This window comes from Narcine bancroftii, chromosome 2, assembly GCF_036971445.1.
Source record: "Narcine bancroftii isolate sNarBan1 chromosome 2, sNarBan1.hap1, whole genome shotgun sequence".
Classification (NCBI taxonomy): domain Eukaryota; kingdom Metazoa; phylum Chordata; class Chondrichthyes; order Torpediniformes; family Narcinidae; genus Narcine; species Narcine bancroftii.
Window position 1 is genome coordinate 45,019,090 of NC_091470.1, and position 19,572 is coordinate 45,038,661.

The following is a 19,572-nucleotide window of genomic DNA, read 5'->3' on the forward strand; positions in this document are numbered from 1 at the left end:
GAATTTTTAAAAAAAATTGGATTGAGAGCTTGATTTACAAACATTTTCACTCAATTTTAATCATTGTTGGTATACAGTCAAGTCGAAGTTTATCATCTAACTGTACAAATGCAACCAGATGTAACAGCATCTTTGAGCCACAGTGCACATACATACACACACATAATGTCCAGCCTATAATAATCACATATATATGAAAAGATATAATTTGAAACAAATATATATTAATATTTTGGGATGATTTAGTCAGTTACAGAATGCTGTTAATCTCGCATCCTGTGGAAAGAAGCTATTTCCCTGAATTTTCCAAAGATGAAATGGAATATTTACCCTTCCCTATAGTTTCTCAGGTTGAGGATGCTATTATTGGGATGTTTGCTAAATTGGAAGAAAAATAAATGGGGTCTGATTTGAATATTTGAGGCCAGTTATAAATCAGATTGACAGGGCATTTGAGATACCTTGGTTTACCACTGTATTGCTAAACAGTGAATGATTTTCAGAGGAAGGTATTATCAATTTAGTTTAAATTGGCTTGATTACTTTAAAATTGTGTGAGATAAAATTTGATGTGGCAGATTTGCTTTGACTAATGTTAATAGAATCAAAGGAGTTGATGGTGTGAAATGAGTCCACTCAGCCTGTCAATAGATTAAGCTTTCTTGTTTTTCCTCAATTATCTTGTTGGTTATGGGTCTTCTCTTTTAAATTGGGTGAGGCTTTCTGCCATGACTGCATTTTCAGGAAATATACTTCAGGCACCCAATAATCTAAAATTATTTTTTCCTTAATTGAGTTAAATGTGTGTCCCCTTATTATTATTCTCTCTGCCAAGGGAGGTTCACCCCATTGGTCTGTAATAATTTCATATATTCAATGAAATGTCAACTCGATCTCTTCCCCCCCCCCCCCCCCCCCAAAGAAAAATGCCTAGTGCAATGGAATTATGCACAGTGCTCTGACTGGCAGAATCAATAGTCTGTGACGTTCTTACAGGACCTCACTGCATTTTTTTAATTTACTGCCTTCATCCAATAAACACAAGAAATTGTTATGCCACAGTCACTTTTTCTGCTTTTGAGTTACCTTTAGGAATCTCTTCATCTTTCTTCTGGGTGTTGCTTCTTTTGAAGAAGTATGTCTAAAAATGTGAAAAAGCTACAAAACAGTGTTTAAATAAGTTTGTGACAAAATGTTCTTGATGATTTAAAAACATTGTAATTGTAAAATTTTTAATGCATGATCAAATATTAGGGTTTGTAGTTCTCATTAACAATATTTTGGTTGAAATTTTGGGCTTTGATTTTGTAAATAAGATTACATATTTGCAAGAAAATAAAACGAAATATAGTACAACTCCCATTATCCGAAATAGGGCCTATGTCGGATAAACATTTTTGTTTAAGAGAACTGGTCATTTTTTTAAGAAAAAAAGCCCAGTAGCAAAAGCAAATCACTTGTATCAATGTTTAAGCAACAACAAACAACAAGGAAAGGATTTTTAAATATTACAATAATGTTTAATTCTTACCCAAAACATATTGGCTGCTGCCGATCACTGAAACAAACCCACTACTGCTGCTGGTCCTCAAAGAGGCTTCCTAGGCTGGTAGAAGACTCGCTGGCGAGTCGGCAAGCTCCTGTCTCCCCGGAGACTCCAAATCCTCCCCTAGGCTTACCACACATGCACACCAGGGAAATTGGTGTCAGGTGTACTGAGGAAGGAAGGAAGAAGATAGGAGGGGCGGGAACGCCACTGAGCCTGAGGTCCCAGTCTCTTGCCTGGGAGCACAAGGTCTCGTTTCTGCCTGGAAACCGCTCTCCTTTTTATAAATTTTTTAAAAAATTTTTACACTATGAACCATATTAATCAAAATACACACAAACATTTCCCTCTTGAATATACACAGTAGCATTTTTCCCCCTCCCTTCCCTCCCCCCTTCCCACCCCCCTCCAAACCTATTAAACGTTCAACATATACAATACAATAAACCCATTAAACAATGTCATCACACAATGAAAATAAACAAGAAAATTGTGTCATCTACTTTTACATAGAAACCGCTCTCCTTGATGACACCTGAAAAGGGATTTTTCCAACTGCTTGTGGCTGGGAGACAGTGGCGTGCAGTTTGAGAAGGAGAGTTGGAGTGAAAAGTAAATAGGGGAAGGTAAAGAAGAAATGGAAAGAGAGAGGGGAGGGAGTTACCTGAAGCAAGGACAATCGTCATTCTAATTTCATGTCGGGTGAATTTTTAAAAAATCTGTGAGGTCATTTTGTCTCTTGAGATAAATGAGGATCTCTGATTTGTTTCCGATATCCTCATTTATCTGAAAATTTTGGAGAATCTGATTTCAGATAATCGGAGTTGTCCTGTACCAAGCTAAGATAGCATGCAATTTTAAAAAATACCATAAACCAGAATATAAATTACACCAAGCATATCAAAATTAATGAAAGCAATTTTGTATGTGGGGAAAGAATGTTCATGTACTTAAATTTATCTTGATGCAGAAAATGGTGTATTCTTTAGTGCATAACATCTTTTGCTTCTACTCTGAGTATTTTGTCTGAGTATTATATCTTAATCATATAATAACAAATAAACAAATATCTTAGTGGCATGAGAAATGGTCAGAATATGTTTTGACTAATTATTGTCTTTCTCCTTTTGAATTTCCGGAAGAAATCCAGCGACTAGAGGTTATCTTTTGCAAATTTGTGGTTTTATTGGTACTGTGTACTGTATAGCTCTTTATATTTATCTTGTATTTGGCTTGCTCACTTCTTCAGTATATAATCATCTTGATGTAAGTTTTATGTGAATGAATTTTTATTATTTTTTATGTCAATTCTTGTATTTTCAAGGGTACATTATGGCTGACATTATTTCTGGGTCATTTCTTCTTTTCACTGACATTTTGGCTTTTAGAAATGCCTTTCAGAACAAGATTTTTTTTTAAAGAAAATCCAGTTTAACTGTGGAAATTATTAATCGACCAATGCTGTTCCTAGTTTTGAAAATGTAATTCAGTTTCTTCTTAGTTCTGAAAATTTAATTAATTTTCTCATTAGCTCCATTCTTTTATGTGGCATCTTTTGGATTTGCATATTGTTATGAGCCCAGAGGACCCCAAAACCCAGCAGCAATAGATATTCACCAAGACAAATGGTTACTTAAACAAAAGTTGCTTTTAATTATCTTTAAACATGAAAATAGGATCAAACTTAATCTTATCACTATTAACTTAACTAATCTAACTTAATCCCCTTCTAATTCTAAGCGCACGTGTATGCAATATGTGTGTGTAAGTTTAGAAAAGTTCTTTGATTCACAGTCCAATCTTACTTCTCGTTCCTCCAAGTTTACTGGTTGCAGGTAATCCTTATACTTTGCAAAGTTCACCAGGCTTTGGTGTTTGAAAGGTAAATGGTTACCGCTCAGGAAGGTTCTTGTTGGTTTTCAGAGAGAGATTTGTTGCTCCTGGACATAAACTAATCCCTTTTAATCAGCCACATCAGTGTCTTGCCGAAGAAACTTGCCCCACAGGGTTTTCCAGATGATGACCTCGTTCAGGTCTCCACAGAATCCCTTTTTGTTTCTTTTATTTCAAGTGAAACATTAGGCAGCTAGTCCTCTCCTCTTGTATGGACCACAAGGACTTTGACCAAGCTGAACTAAGCACTCACAATCCGTCTTCCAAATGGGGTTTTTCCACAAGCTTTCCAACTTGTCCTGTTCTAGTCTCAGCTGCCTCTGCTGACTGTAACACTGCAGAACTGATCTTTCTCTCTACCTCCCTCTCTCAGAGAAAAAGCCTGTTTGACTCTCCCTGCTTGCAAAAACACATGACTCTCTTAAAAGAGCAAGCTACCCTCCAGGCTCCGAACTACTCCTCCAAACTCTTTCATCTGTTGCTCTTCAAAACAACAATCCATTAGTGGAGCCTCTGGGCACTCCCCAGAGTTTTTGCAAAGGCCCCCAGGAGCCACCCTTTCTGGCTTGAGCAGAGCTCCAGTATTTTAAATGAGATCTGTTTTGAAGTGTTTGTATATGACCTACACTTAAAAAAAAACTTGCCCTAATTTATCTCCCAAAAACTTATCTATATGCAATACAACCACAACATAATCTGTCACAATATTTTGAATGTAAGAAAGTTTAAAGTTCAATCTTGTGCTTGATTGTACCAATAGAAAAGATAGATTTTCATTTGTTAAAAAGTTCAATGATAATTTTTATATAATACACATTATAACCATTTCTTTGTTATACCTTCATCTTAATGATTAAGGAAGATAACTATTTTAATGTGAATTTTTCTGTTTCTATTCCTGAATACTTGCATATCCACAAAGGGATTTGTTTCACTGTCACTTTTGATTTAAATTAAATAGTGACAAATCATTGATTTATGAAGCACAAAAGAAGGGAGTATTATACTCATGAGATTGAGATAGAAATTAAAATATAAGGTTTTTTAAAAAAAATATGTTCATCATGTTAGTGCCTGTTATATCTTGATATATTTTTGATGAATTTACCATCCAGGTATTTGGATAGTTCCTTGGGTCATGAAGGTTGTTCAACAGTAATTGTGGTTAATGTGCCATTTAAAAATGATGAGGGTTGCAATTTTTGGATGTTTTATAGCAGAAATCATTTAGAAGTACCTTGGATCTCGTAATTCACTGATTTCTGCAGATTATCCTGCCACATACTATCAAAAGTTATGCTAAAGAAAACTTATAAATAGCATATCCTGTGAAAGAGTGTGGAATTGTGTTTGGTCTCTGTTTAACTATTCTACTGTTCTTTTGCTTAGTCAAGGAGTTGCTGTTTGTTTCATGGTGCAATGTTGATGAATGCAGAGAAATACCTCTTTACAGCTGCAAAATGTATTAAACCTATTAATGGTTATTCTAATATTTAAACTCTTCCTGGTAAAGTGTAACACTTGCAAAGGTGATGCTCATCAAGAAAAACAAAACATGTTAACTTGGGACAGAAAATGAAAATCTTCCAACACTTGTACTTAAAATGTGAGGAATAAAAGCAAGACAAGACTTCATGAAAATATTCGTATCTTAGGATTTTATTTAGACTAGTTTGTCCCCTATTGGTATTCAGTAGGATCTGCTACTGTTCTCGCCTTTGTAGATGGTATTCCCAAATACCAACAGCAGGTATTCTGTTAACTTCAATATTGTTGCTTCAACTATTCACCTTTTATGAACTTGGGTAATGGGTTGAAATTCTCATATCAAAATTTGTCATTTACCCGAATGTTGAACTGATTCTGAATCGTGTAGATCGAAACATAAAATTGCAAAGATACCTCAAGTTGATTGAGTCAGTTGAATTTAAATTCTCCATTTGCTCTTTTGGGATTCAAAATCTGGATCAGTGTCTCATATAGTTGGTTAGTAATCTGGCAATTTAATTACCAAGCTACCTTATCACCTAAATATTGACAAATGTCACCTTCATTTAATGATCAGTAACTAGTTAAAAGTAAACAGTTAAAAGTAAGATTCCATAAATAGCTGTTGGTGGTCCCTTGATAAATTTCAGAAGGTTCTGTGAACATTGCAAAACAGTGAATTTTGAGGTATTTATTAATAAATGTTGAATTAGATACAAGTTTTATAATGCCCCAGTAGTCATAATTCCTGCTTAACATTCTTCCCACCACCACCCCCCAAACACTTACCTTGGATATCTAACTTTATATGTGTGAATTATCATTCAGAATTACTTCAAAATTGTTCATTTTTTAAGAGTAATGTTTAATTCAGTGTTTGAAAATGTCCACTTCAAACACATGTAGAAGATTTAATTGTTTTTATTCCATTGTGTCCTGTAAAATGATGCTGGACTTGCAAGAGTTCTGAGAAATGATATCCCATGGGAACAGACACTGGACAAAATATAAATTTGTAAGTGAAGTCTGGTGGTCTAAAAGGCTTTTGGCACATTGTCCTTCAATCATATTATTGAGTAAAGAAGTTGAGAGGTCATGATGTAGTTGTAGTTGTATAAGATGTTGGTGAGTCCCGATTTGGAGTTCACTTTTGGTCATGGTGCTATAGGAAAGATGTCGAGCTGGAGAGGATGCAGAGATTTACGAGGATGTTGCGAGGACTCTGGGATTTATGATATGGGGAGAGATTGAGTGGGCTAGGTCTTTATTCCTTGGGGCACAGGAAGATCAGGGGTGATTTCATAAGAGTTGTTCAAAATCATGAGGGAATAGATCAGGAGAATGTAGAGAGCCTTTTGCCCAGAGCAGGGGAATAGGTTTAAGGTGAGGGAGGAGAGACTTGACAGGAAACTAACTTTTTAATGGACAGGATGTGTTTCGAGGGATTTGGGCCAAGTGCAGGCAGGTGAGACTTGTGCAGATGGGACAGTTCGGTTGGCCTGGGCAAGTTGAATGAAGGGACAGTTTCTATTTTAATGACTGCTAGATCTTTATGGACAGCTTTTGGTGAGGTCATCTGGAAGTTGATAGAAAAATTAAGACTGTCATTTCTATTTCTCTCTACACAGACTGTGCAGACTTATTTCCAGGACTTTGTATGTCCAATTTTCTTTGTTAAATTTTGTTATTTACCAATACATTCAGCATTTATTTAAGCAAAAAATAGTGGAAGTACTCAGTCTCAATCGAATAATTTGGGGTCAGTCATCAGGGAAGGGAAGAAGGTTGGGGACTTGTGACATTACAATTCTAAGTTTCACTGAGAGACAGTCCTGCAGCATCCTCATTACATCATCATATTCTATAGAGTCTCTGTTCTGATCTTATGCCAATTCAGACCTCTTTCATTTTAATGGGGTTTTGTGGCTGCTGCAATGAGAAAATATTCCTCCAGCCAAGAAAATGAATCAAATTCTGAACAGTTTGAAATAATCAATATAGTGATCATTTTTTTAATGTTTCCTAAATCAATGAATCTAACATACATTTATGGTAATGTATGCAGTGCAGAGCTTCCTCTCTCTCTCTTCCCTTGTTATGAATGTGGACCTTTTCCACCATTTTCAGAATCTGAATCATTTTATTGTCATGAGGTTTGTTGTTGTGCGGCAGCATTAGTACAAATATTCCTAAAAACGCACACAAAATAAATAAATAATTGCAAAAATAAGAGGAAGTGAGGTAGTGTCTGGTTAATTGTTCATTCAGAAATCTGATGGCAGAAGGGAGGAGGCTGTCCTTGTACTGCTGGGTGTTCCTCTTCATGCTCCTGTACCTCCTTCCTGATGGAAGTAGTGTGAAGGAGGCACAGCTTGGGTGGTGAGGGTCCTTGATGATGGAGACTTTTTTCTTAAGACACCACCTCTTGTAGATGTCCTCAATGGAATATAGACTGATGCCCATGATGGTGCTGGCCAAGTTCACAATTCTCTAGTTAGCAATCTTGTCTTGTGGATTCACACTTCAGATTTTAGATTTTTTTTCCTGCAGGCTAGCCAAAAATGACCATTTATTGGTTGTGCAAAAAAAAACTATACAACTTACACAAGTAAACAGATAAAGAACTTTAAACATAACAAATGTAAACAAACTGCAATACATGGAGGATAAAAAAAATCAATGAAGTGTACAAATAAGGGTCCTTAAACGAGTCCCTGATTAAGTTTGTCATTGAAGAGTCTGATGGTGGAGAAGTAGCAGCTGTTCCTTGTGGCACCTATACCTCCTTCCTGATGACAGCAGCAGCGAGAACAGTGTGCTGGGTGGTGTGAATCCTTGATGATTGCTGCTGCTATCTGACGGCAGAGTTCCCTATAGATGTTTTCGATGGTGTGGAGGGTTTTTTTCCGTGATTTCCTGGACTGTGTCCACTAACTTTTGGAGGGTTTTACAGTCAGGAGTATTAGTGTTCCCACACTCGACTGTGATACAGCTGGTCAGCAGACTTTCCACCACACGTTTGTAGAAAATTTCCAGGGTTTCAGGTGTCATACCAAACTTCCAAAAAATCTTGAAAAAGTAGAGGTGCTGACATGGTTTCTTCATGATGTCATTGGTATGTTGGGTCCAGGAAGATCCTCCAAGATGGTGACTCCCAAGAACTTAAATTTTCTCATCCTCTCCACTTCTGATCCCCCCCAATGATCACTGCATTTGTATACCTCTGTCTTTCCTGGTCAACAATCATCTTCTAGGTTTTGGTGACATTGAGTGCAAGGTTGTTGTTGGTGCACCATTCATCCAAGTTCTCAATCTCCCTCCTGTATGCTGACTCATCACCTTTCTTTATACAACCCACTACTGTGGTATCATCAGTAAATTTGTAGGTGGTGGTATTGTCGCAAAGAGCCACACAGTCGTAGGTGTAAAGTGAGTAGAGCATGGGTCTAAGAACACAGTCCTGGGGTGCTCCGATATTGATGGAGATTGTGGAGGAGAAGTTCTTACCAATCCTCACTAATTGTGGTCTGGCAGTGAGGAAATCCATGATCCAATTACACAGTGGGGTGTTGAGTCCCAGGTTTTGGAGTTTGCTGATCAATTTTGAGGGGATGATGGTGTTAAATGCTGAACTGTAGTAGATAAAGAGCATCCTGATGAATGTATCTTTGCTATCCAGGTGTTTCAGGGCTTTGTGTAGAGCCATTATGATGGTATCTGCTGTAGACCAGTTGCTACAATAGACAAATTGAATGCATTGATATCGCCGCTCAGACAGGAGCTGATCTGCTTCAACACCAGCCTTTCAAATCACTTCATCATTGTTGATGTAAGTGCTACTGGTCAATAGTCATTAAAGCAGGTTACTACACTCTTCTTGGGCACCGGCATTATTGATACCTGTTTGAAACAGGTGGGTACCATGCCTTGCTGGAGTGAGATGTTGAAGATATCCATAAATATATTGATAAGTTGGTCAGCACTGATTTTTAATACTCGACCAGGTATTCCATCCAGTCTGGATGCTTTACTCGGCGTCGCTCTCATGAAGGCAGCCCATACGCCATCCTTTGATATTGATAGGATCATCAGGGGATGTGGAGGTGCAGAGGGGTAATTCTTCACTGCTACTGTGGTCAAATTAGGTTTAGAAGGCATTGAGTACCTTTGGGAGGGAAGCTTTGCCCTTTGTTACTGCAATGGATTTGGTTTTGTAGCAAATTATATTATTTAGCCCTGTCACACCTGTTAAGTGTCCTTTGTTATTTCCATTTTCATCCAGAATCTCCACTTCACCCGGGAGAGAGCTTGCCTCCATACCAGACCCTATTGAAACTACTGGTAGAATGCTCTCCATGGTTGCTATATGGAGATATTTGCAAGGGCCTTTGGTGACATACCAATCTTCCCCCCCACCCACCTCCCCCCAACTGAACTTCACAATCATCTCCTTGGTTTTGCTAATGTTGAGTGCATGGCTGTTATGGCACCACTCAACTAGCTCAACTATCTCCTTCCAGTACACTTCCTCATTGCCGTCTGTGATGCTGCCGCTAACCGTGGTGTCATTGGAAAATTTGTAGACAGTATTTGAATTGTGCATAGTCACCCAGTCATGGGCTAAGTACGCATCTTTGAGCTGCAACTGTGTTGATGTTAGCGAGGAGGAGACATTGTTTCTGATTAATACTGACTGTGGTCTTCTGGTGAGGAAGTCAAGCATCCAGTTGCAGAGGGGGATGAGGAGGCCAAAGTTTTGGAGCTTGTTGACTAACACTGAAGGTACGATAGTTTTGAAAGCTGAGCTGTGTTGTTGAAAAGTATTCTAATGTACATGTTGTTGTATTCTAAGTAATCCAGAGCTGAGTGGAGAGCCAGTGAAAAAATATAGAGCAAGTAGGAGAAAAATCAATATGGGAAATTTATAATAATTTGTCAAATCTAGATCAGACAAATTATTTCACCATATTTAATGTTTTACTTGTTTAGTTTCAGGAAAAGGTTTATATAAAATCATGAGGGGCATGGATAAAGTCAATGCCCTTGGTTTATTTCTCAGGATAGATGGTTCTCAAACTAGAGAGTATCATATCACACACGAAAAATTTAATTGTCCTCTCGACCTCTCCTTCCAAGGCATTCTCTCCTAATCAAGGATGACTTGCTTCTTTTTTAGTCTGTGACTATTGAAGGCAATAGCATTCATTTTTCTTTATAAATGGAGGGTTTCTGTGCTCTCCCTATGCACATACCCAAGGATCTCAACACTGTTCCAAATGCTCCTCCTCCACTTTAAGTATTTGTGGGTCAAGGATTCCATAGTAATTTGGGGTGTTGTATTTTGAATATATCCTAGAATCTTTTCTTTTATCTGGCTAGTAATCCCTTTCCTTCCTGTTGGGGAGTTTGGAATAACCTTTGGGTATTGAGAATGCAAATAATGTGATCTACTAAAGGGATACTAGCCAGGGAGCAGATGTAATGATAGTTTTCTTATCTCTCCACTAAATTTGGAGGTCTTTGCAGAGACAATATTAGAAGCATGTCTCCAACACCTTTGATGTTTTTAACAGGCATTCTGGGGCACAAAAGCATAGGAATACATAGACAATTCCTGCCAGGTAAACCATGGGTTTTGTGCCAGTTCTGAAGTATTCATCTTCAGAAACTCTTTATCAAATGACCAGTGGCTGTGTTGATGTATGCAAAGTAGTGTCAACGGGTCAGCTTTGGTGCATTTGGTCCATTTGTCTGTCTCCCCCATTATTGCTCCCTTCTTTCTCTTTCCTTCCTGACCCCTAAGCCTCCTTTCACCTCCTTCCATTTTGTCTGTCCCTTCCCACCACTACAAGGGTGCCACCACCATCCCTCTATATATGGCTATTTCCTGAATTGCCCTAACTATCTTTCTTTTCACACTCCCCTGATCTTCTGTTCCCCTGCCTACCTCAAATAGTGGCTGAACAGATGGTCTGGCTGGCAAGCATTTTATCAATGATCAAAGATTAAAGGAATATTCTTGATTACTGTTGTTTTCTCTTGTTTTCCTTCACCCCTTTGATTCCCTGGCTCTTGTGTGCTTCCCCCATACAGTGACCTTACCTCCCCATCCCACTTCCCAAATCCTATTCTTCATTTATTTGATCACCTTTTTCTCTCCCTAGTTCTTGCTTTTCAAAGCTACACATGTAAGCAATAACTAAGTTTTGTAATTGGCATATTTATCGAAGATGCTGCATTTTTTAAAGTGGTGAGCAGAAAGTTTGACCTAGAAATACTGTTTGTGTATCTACCTTAAATGAAACTTGAAGATTTTACAGCAGTTTTTACTTGTCTTTTTTTCCCCCATCCCTTTTTTGTGTCTGACAGGCATAAATACCTTCTGTGAAACTCATTATGTCTCCAGCTTGAATGGCATGCATCATCTTTAGGCTTTTGACTACAATTTATAACTTTAAGCTACAATTTGTTTATTGAGAACTCTTTCAAGGCTGTTGTATTTCTGCAGATTAGCTTATATACTTTTGTTACATCCTGTCTGAAACTCTGTTCATTTCTTCAGTTACTGATTTGAACATTTATATAAATGTCAGAAATATGTCTATCAAAGAGGACCTACACTGAAGAATTAAAATACCTATCTAATATGAAGCTCATTAACTTTATTACAGTCACCTGTTTATTGGCCATCAGGTTTGTGTTGCCTCCACTGAGATTTCATTTGGTTATCTTGTAACGATGAGACAGTTATTCGTTTACCTTGTAAAATTACTGCTTTGCAATGAGAAACCTATTTAAAAGCATGATTGTGTACAGCTGAAATTTAGGCATGTTCTTTGTGCTCATTTACGCCCATGTAGTTTATTAAAAATTGTTGATAAGTGTTTTTAAATTCTGGATGAACTGTGTGTAGTCTTTGGAGCATTTGTTCACTACTTTCCGTTGGTTACTTAATTGTCTAGAGGTGTGTGTAATTGTCTCTTTTCTAACTGTCAATAAACTAGCTCGGTATCTGACTAATCTGTCTTTTGCCTCTGTGATCTGCTTTGTAATGCTTCCTTCTGCACTCCCCAAAATCAAATTCTACAACACCAAGCCTTGCTAAGAATATCTTGCATAGATTTGCAGTGACACAATTGTAAAATATGATTCTTTATCACACTAACCGCAAGTTGGAAACAATATAAGCAATAACTATTAGTGGATATGATGATGTTTTGCCACAATAATAAAAAAAAAGTAGAGATAAATCCCCTTGAGCATTCTCAACTTTACAATAGATGATGAATGATCCTATGTTGACCTCAACATTACTTTCCCACCTGTTTTCTATAATGCTCAACTCCTGAATTATTTGGAATTTGGTCTGATTTCACTAAATTATAGTGCAATTACTATCAACATTGATTTATCTGGCCTATATATTCTAGAATATTATCTTTCTTTGGCTTGGCTTCGCGGACGAAGATTTATGGAGGGGGTAAAAAGTCCACGTCAGCTGCAGGCTCGTTTGTGGCTGACAAGTCCGATGCGGGACAGGCAGACACGATTGCAGCGGTTGCAGGGGAAAATTGGTGGGTTGGGGTTGGGTGTTGGGTTTTTCCTCCTTTGCCTTTTGTCAGTGAGGTGGGCCCACCTCAGAATATTACAGTTATTTAGTAATGCCCCATATGATTTTACAATATCCCCTGTAATAAAAAAGCATCTTTGAAAATTTGTCACTATTTTCAATTTGAAAAGGGAGAATTTGCTCATTCGTGGAAAGCTGTATGCCCTTTTGCAAACAGTAATGGCAAATGTTACATGGATCTACAGGACTTTAAAAGATGATACAGATCGAGTTCCCCTTATCCAAAATGCTTGGGACCAGAGGTTTTTTGGATTTTGGGATTTTTTTGGATTTTGGATCTGAGCAGCACAGTAGCATCAGCAGAAAACCTGTATCAGCAATTAAACAGCAACAACAAACAACGGCCGGCTTTTTGAGCATCAACGTGACACCACAAGTGGAAAACTCACATGAAATAATGTTTAGTACTTACCAAAAAAACTTGATCTCTGCTTACAAAAGGAGACCACTTCCTCACTGCTGCCGCTGGTCCCTGACACCTCCCCACTCCCGATTATGATCCCTGTTCCTACCTGGGAGCCCGAGGCGGCATCTTCAATGTGGACAGTAGCACACCCGAAGTTGAGAATGGAGTCTCCAGCTGCAGCTGATGCTGAAGACTTGAACCCAGCTCCAGTTAGCATCTTCGTTTTTTTTTTTAAAGTGTTATTGTAATCAAACTGGTGCCAACAGAGTGTCAGAACCCACATGGGCAAGTCAGGTGTTGAATTTTTTTCCACTTGTGACGTCATGTCGGCGCTTAAAAAAAAAGTTTTTGGTTTTTTTCAGTTTGCGGATCTTCAGATAAGGGGTACTCAACCTATATAATATTTCTCCTCCACACATGCCTCTTCCCATGCCATATCTGTCAATATTTTTATGTATTATTCTCTTTAAAAATGCATTTCTGCTAAATTATAACTCATCTAATTTACTCCAAGTGGTACAAGTTCACATTTCAATCACTCAATGGTTGGAGGTTTCTTCTGAATTTGTACTTAAGAACAGTAATTTAGTGCTGACTCAGGTAGAAATTTCTTTGCAGCTGTCTTTTTGAATCCTTTTCTCCAAGAAAAGGAACTTAGTCACTCTTTTCTGTTACAACCTTACATTCTTCATGCAAATGAATATTGAACCTTCCAAGATGTATCTGTAATTTGGAGAGTAGAATTTAAAAAAAGATCAACCTAGATTATAGAATTTAAAAATTCTGTTCAAGAACCCTTGATAATTGTGTATTTTTAGACCAAATCTAAGTATGTACTGGATTTGCAGAATAAATAGAGTACTAAAGTTGTGTACAATTTTTACTTTCATGAAATTTGGTTGCAAACCTTTAACTTACTGCAGTTTTTTTTATAAATTGACTTATGGATTTTTTTTCAATTTATTTAACACCTATTTGTACTTCTGTGCACAACCATTGAAAAATTTAATTGTTGTGCTTAATTCTGGATCTGTAATAATTTTTCTACATCATTCACTGCACTATAACATGCTCTGTACATCGAGAGCAAATCAAGTAAAACAGGTGATCAGTAGAAACCCTAACTTGTTATAGTATTTCCCAATTTCAAAATGCGTCATCTTCAAGGAAATGTGAACGACAATATTCTGAATTACTATCTTATTAATCCAATAAACCAAACTTTGTTGCATTGATAAAATGGATAAATATTTTGCATAACTTCACATTGAGATTTTCATAACTATGAATAAACAAAGCATTCAGCTATATTTAAAGAAATAACGATATTTAAACAGATATAAGAAGAAACAGACAAAATAAGATGAATTAAGACTAATTCAAAAAGTATCTTGAGCTTGTGTCCCCTTCACAATTCTTCAAAGAATGAGGTGCAAGCTTTCGATCCGCTCAGATATTACGACACATGATGTCGTAGTCTCTACAAACAATAATTTTTCTTAAAGGTATAGACACAAAATTAACTATGAATCAAAAACACAAGATTTTAACCTTTACAATTGTGCTTCTGCATTCATTGGTGTCAGGTTGATTTTTATGTAGAAAGGATGTAAGTTTATGTTAATGTTCCAGGTTTTGGCTAATTTATTTAAACTGGAATTTTAAATGTGTCATTTTAACATAAACCTGTTATAAGGTAGACTGCAAATTATGTTAAAAAGGTAAATAGTTGGTGCAAAAAATACAACATGCTAACATGAATTTGATTTTTTTTTGTTTGCAACTCTTCAAATTATTGCTAGGTATTTGATCTAAATACATAGAACAATAATTGCTACAAATTTTAATAATGTGCTCAATGTAGAACAATAAAAGCCTGATGTCAGAATTTATATTTATAATATAAAATGTGCTGAAGAAAAATGCAATGTATATTGACCATTACAGTTGGGAAACTTTGCAAAGGACAAGAATTGTGCCCACAAACTGCATAATACAATAAATGGACCGGATTTATAACAGTTGTTGTCAGCAATCAGACTTTTCGTAATTGGCATCTTCGACTGACAAATCTTACTTAAATGCATAATATGAATGCTTTATTCGAAAAAATTTGAATGCTAAATTTAAGAGTATTTGCATGTAATAGATTTTCATATGTGTATACAAAAATGCAAATCAATGTTTGTTTTGATAAAGGTTTATATAAAAGCATTAATAATGTTATGGAAAGTAATCTTGTACTGTTTCTCTCAGTGGTTGTTTAAACACTGTTATGTTCACACTTCAAAAGTTACTTTGACCAAGTTAAAATTAATTTGGAAAGTATACCCTCTATTATTTGACTTGCAGGATGGAACTGGATCTTTGAAACGTAGTGGTTCCTTCAGCAAACTCCGTGCCTCCATTAAACGCAGTAGTGAAAAGCTTGTAAGAAAACTGAAAGGTGGCAATCCACGAGATAATGAGCCCAAGAATTCTGGGTAATTAATTTCTTGATTTCTGCTTTTTCTGAACTCTTAAAATTCACACAGCTGTGAATAATGTAGAGGTTAGCACAAAATCTCACTTGCCATTGAATAGAAAGACTTGCATTTGTATGTTTATTTTTAATCAGGATCTACTGTTTATCAAAGTACTTTGTGCATTAATTGCAAGAGCAGTTGACACTTGTTTAATTCACTTGTATTTTGTTATGAAAACTAAGCTCATCTCGATCCTTCTTATCACAGTCTTTGGTTCTGTCAGAAAGCTTTGTTACTTATTCTGGTGCTTCTTACCTTCCCAGTTCTTCTTTGCACTTGGTTTCTTTTTATTGATGCAACTTTTCTGTGCTCAATTTTCTGGTAAATTAGTTTAAACATCACCCTACAGTTGTTAGAGTTGGTTTTTAGGTCACCACAACATTTTGGCCAAAGGGCCTTCACCATGCTGCAGAATTTGATATTCTGCGTTCTACGAGCAAAAGTTGCTTTGAAGATATTGGTCCGAGTTCTGTTGAGAAACTATCCAATTTGCCTGTGCAAGTCTCATCTCCCTCCGAAATATTTGTGAGACTGACATCTGTCTGTCTTTTTTGATGTTTGTTAAACTTGAAAGCTGTCCAAGGCCACAGAGAAATTAGAAAAATGTCCAAGAACACTATTTTGAAAACGTGAGGAAATGCTAAACCTGTCCAGCAAAAAAGGCACTCAAAATATATTGGTATTTGTGTTTTGAGGCCTGTAATATTCTGTTGGCTATATTTATTTTTCTGCTTTATTTCTTAAGGCTTTAAGAATTTAATGCTATCAAAATAATTATAATAGAAATTATGTTTTGATTCCATAATTAAGTTGAACATTATAAATCGTGCTTGGATTTTAGATGGTTAAAATTTAAAATGATTGTCACCCTTTGAACTTTTCATGTCAATTTTTACTTTAACACACTTCTATCAAAACTCCAAATTTAGCAAGATAGAAGTAAGACATAGGTAGTAAAAAGCAAATTCTATTGGTTGACACAATATCGTGGGCTGAAGGGACTGTTCTGTGCTGTAAATTCTATGTTCTAAATTGTAATGCGCTGTTTTGTTCCCTTCCTGTCCTGAAGTTGAGAAATACAGATTAGTTCACTATTTAGCCAGGCTTCTCTTACGTATCCAAGTCACATAATAATGTTTATCACAATGGAGACCTTTCGGCAATAAAATGTCTTGTGACTGAGCCCAGGACCCTCTTTCCCAATATCCACACACAAACTTCAGAGGAAAGGTTCCTGCAAAGTGACCAGGAGTCCATTTGTTTTATTTTCCTCCATCTTTCCAGTACTGCCAAAAAAAAACAATTGTTTAATTCTGCTTATTTACCATAATGCACCTTTTTAAATTTATTTTGACAAGTGAACAAAGGATTTTTTTTTTGTATGAATGAAAATGTGCCAAAAAGTGTTAAACATTCCTAAAAGATGATTTCACTTAATAGAGCCATTCCCTGAATTTCTGTAAACAAAATGTAAAGGGACCTGATATAACTTTGATGTTATCCTTGTATTGTTAACTCAGAGCTTCTGAGTTTCAGTGATTTAAGAAGGTGTATACTTCTTGAAAATGAGCAGGTGGATTTGATATGTACATATTGGAGTACTTTTTGTTTAACATAATGAGTGTGTGTATGTTATTACTAAAATATGGTCTTTGGTGTAGTTTACCAAATTGAGATGGGAAATTAAAACATTCTAACTGTTCCCTTGAGGCTACCAATTCAACCAGGATTTTTTTCAAAAAGTCAATACAATAATTTTAAAAAGAAAAGCCTTTAATTATGCTCTTGCCTGCTTGTGCTTAGATTTTAGACTTAATTTTTTTGCTATCTTGTCCTTTGAGTTGAGGCATTTTTTTTTCATTTTCTGTTAAGTTTAATTGCTTTTGTAAATGAGATTGTCATATTTTCAATGTATTTACATTGCCATTCCTACAACAAAATTTCATTCTGGAATAACCTCAGCTATTCATTTCCCTTGTGATGCATTCAGTTAAAAAGCCTTAAGGTGAATGCCTTGAGCACAGCAAGATGGATGCACATTGCTATTGAAATGAACATTGCTGCACTTAACCTGCTTGCATCTCCTTATCTAAGATGATAACATACTGGATCCAGAAAAATAAGCTGTATCTTTTTCTTTTTATAAATAACTGTTTTATTGTGCATTATTTGCTATTTATGATCTAAATTTCTAGTAAAAGGACTTGCTTAACATATTGTACAAAATAATTACCAGTAGTAGAAATTCAATTTTTTGGAATTGCCCTTAAATGAAATTTCATGCATTAAAATATATTTGTTTTAAAATATTAAGGAATCAGACTTTAAAACAAACTTTAAAAAAACAAAATAGAAAGGCAAAAAAAATTACAGCTGTATGAAATCTGAAATAGTAACTAATGGTGGAAATCGGGTAATAAAGGTAAAAATGTAATGTTTACGGTTAAAGAACTAGAAAATAGAGAAACTTAGTTTTTAGTTGCAGAGAATGTGGGGGAGGGATGGATGGATGAAGTCAGGGAACATTAGAGTGAAGCTTGGATTGCTATGCGGAAAATACAAGATGAGGTCATCCTGTTAATGGGGGCAGTTAGTTTATGTTCATATTCTTTATTTCTGAGAAATGTGGGGAGTTGGTGAAAGAATAAAGCAAAACAAAGGGAGAGAAAACGGATCCATTGTCACAGATGTTATCCCACAGCAGAATTTGCAGTTTCTGAATCAGACAGAAAAAGCAAGCACCCTTAACTTTGGAGACTTCAAATTGAGGAAGGTTGCAATGTGTTCAGGCAGAAGATGAAGCACCTTTTCTTGTTACCTTGGCGGGGGGAGGGAGACTTTGATAATTTACCTTGTTGATGCCCCTCTTGATTTTATAAACCTCTATCGGTCTCCCCAGAGCCTCCTACGCTCCAGTGAGAAAAGTCTTGACCTCCAGCTTCTCTTTGTATTTCAAGTGTAATGTGATGCCCCTTCTCCTGTAGCCAGCCCTGATCAATGAGGCAAACATGCCAATACTAACATCACAATCCTGTCTATCTGTGCCATTTTAATGTAACAATATATCTGTACCCCTATGTCTTTTCTGTTGTATAGCACTCTCCAGGGCCTAACTGTTCACTGTAGAAGTCCTACCCTGATTTAAACTACCAAGGTGCAGGGCCTGCCTACTCATTGTCCTATATAGCCCCCTCTCAATGTTGCATAGCTCTGTCTAATTCCCCCTTAACCTCATCTGCTCAAAGAAAGCAAGCTCAATCTTTCCAGTCTCCACATCCCATCCTGAAGAATCCTCTGCACCCTTCCAACTGCCCCCATTTGCTCATAAACTGGATGACCTTGTTTGCTATTTATTCCCAAAGAACCCTTTGCTTAACCCTATCCAATTGTACTATCTATCTCTCTTGCAACTTAAAAATTAATTTGATTTACATTCAAGTCGTAGCAAAGCATCAACTGTTTGTTTTTCTGCATTACTGCCTGACATACTATATGTTTCCAGCAACTTCTATTTTATTATAGTTCAGAACCAAATTAGTGCCTGTTTGCATTACCTTGCATTGTAAAAGTACCTCCAGTGTAAATATAGTGAGCCATTTGAAAGTGGTCAGAGCAATGAGTAGATGTGAGAATGTGAAGGCAGTAAAGAACACTTTGTCAAACCCTTTATTCTGACCAAGCAGAGTTGCTCCATAGTGGATAAATAATCGCTTTTTTCATTAAATTATGAATTCAGAGTCAGGAAATAAAATTATTTCCCACTTATATTTCTCTTACAGTTTTTCTCTTTTAATAATTTATTTTGTGATTGGGTTGCAGCTATACAAAAGAATAAGAATTTTTCATTTTATTCTTATACATAATAGGACCAAGGTAAAAAAAAAGGCATGACTAATTTAATTTGTAATGCAGACTTTGAAATTGATGTTTTGAAATTAAAGCTTTTGTTTATTACCCAACGTATTGTTTAAAATAGCACTTCACCTAATGTATTACTAAAATAGGCAGAACTACAGTTTGCAATTTGATCTGTGCTGAGAGGGCAGCAGATGCCAAAACTATTAATCTAATTTAATTTTCTTCA

The 19,572-nt window shown here is 36.3% G+C and overlaps 1 protein-coding gene across 11 annotated transcripts in view; it reads left to right on the forward strand.

Annotated features, from left to right (window-relative positions):
* klc1a (kinesin light chain 1a) overlaps window positions 1-19,572 on the forward strand; it is an 88,950-nt gene that overhangs the window by 56,612 nt on the left and 12,766 nt on the right. For 8 of the 11 annotated variants that reach the window (XM_069916503.1, XM_069916502.1, XM_069916501.1 and 5 more), the window contains one exon: window positions 15,316-15,446. In XM_069916503.1, the coding sequence (XP_069772604.1) occupies window positions 15,316-15,446 (131 nt within the window). Of the gene's footprint in view, window positions 1-2,688; window positions 2,765-11,296; window positions 11,621-15,315; window positions 15,447-17,478; window positions 19,570-19,572 lie in introns of those variants that run through there. The other 3 variants (XR_011351188.1, XM_069916508.1, XM_069916510.1) reach the window with 3 other exon arrangements.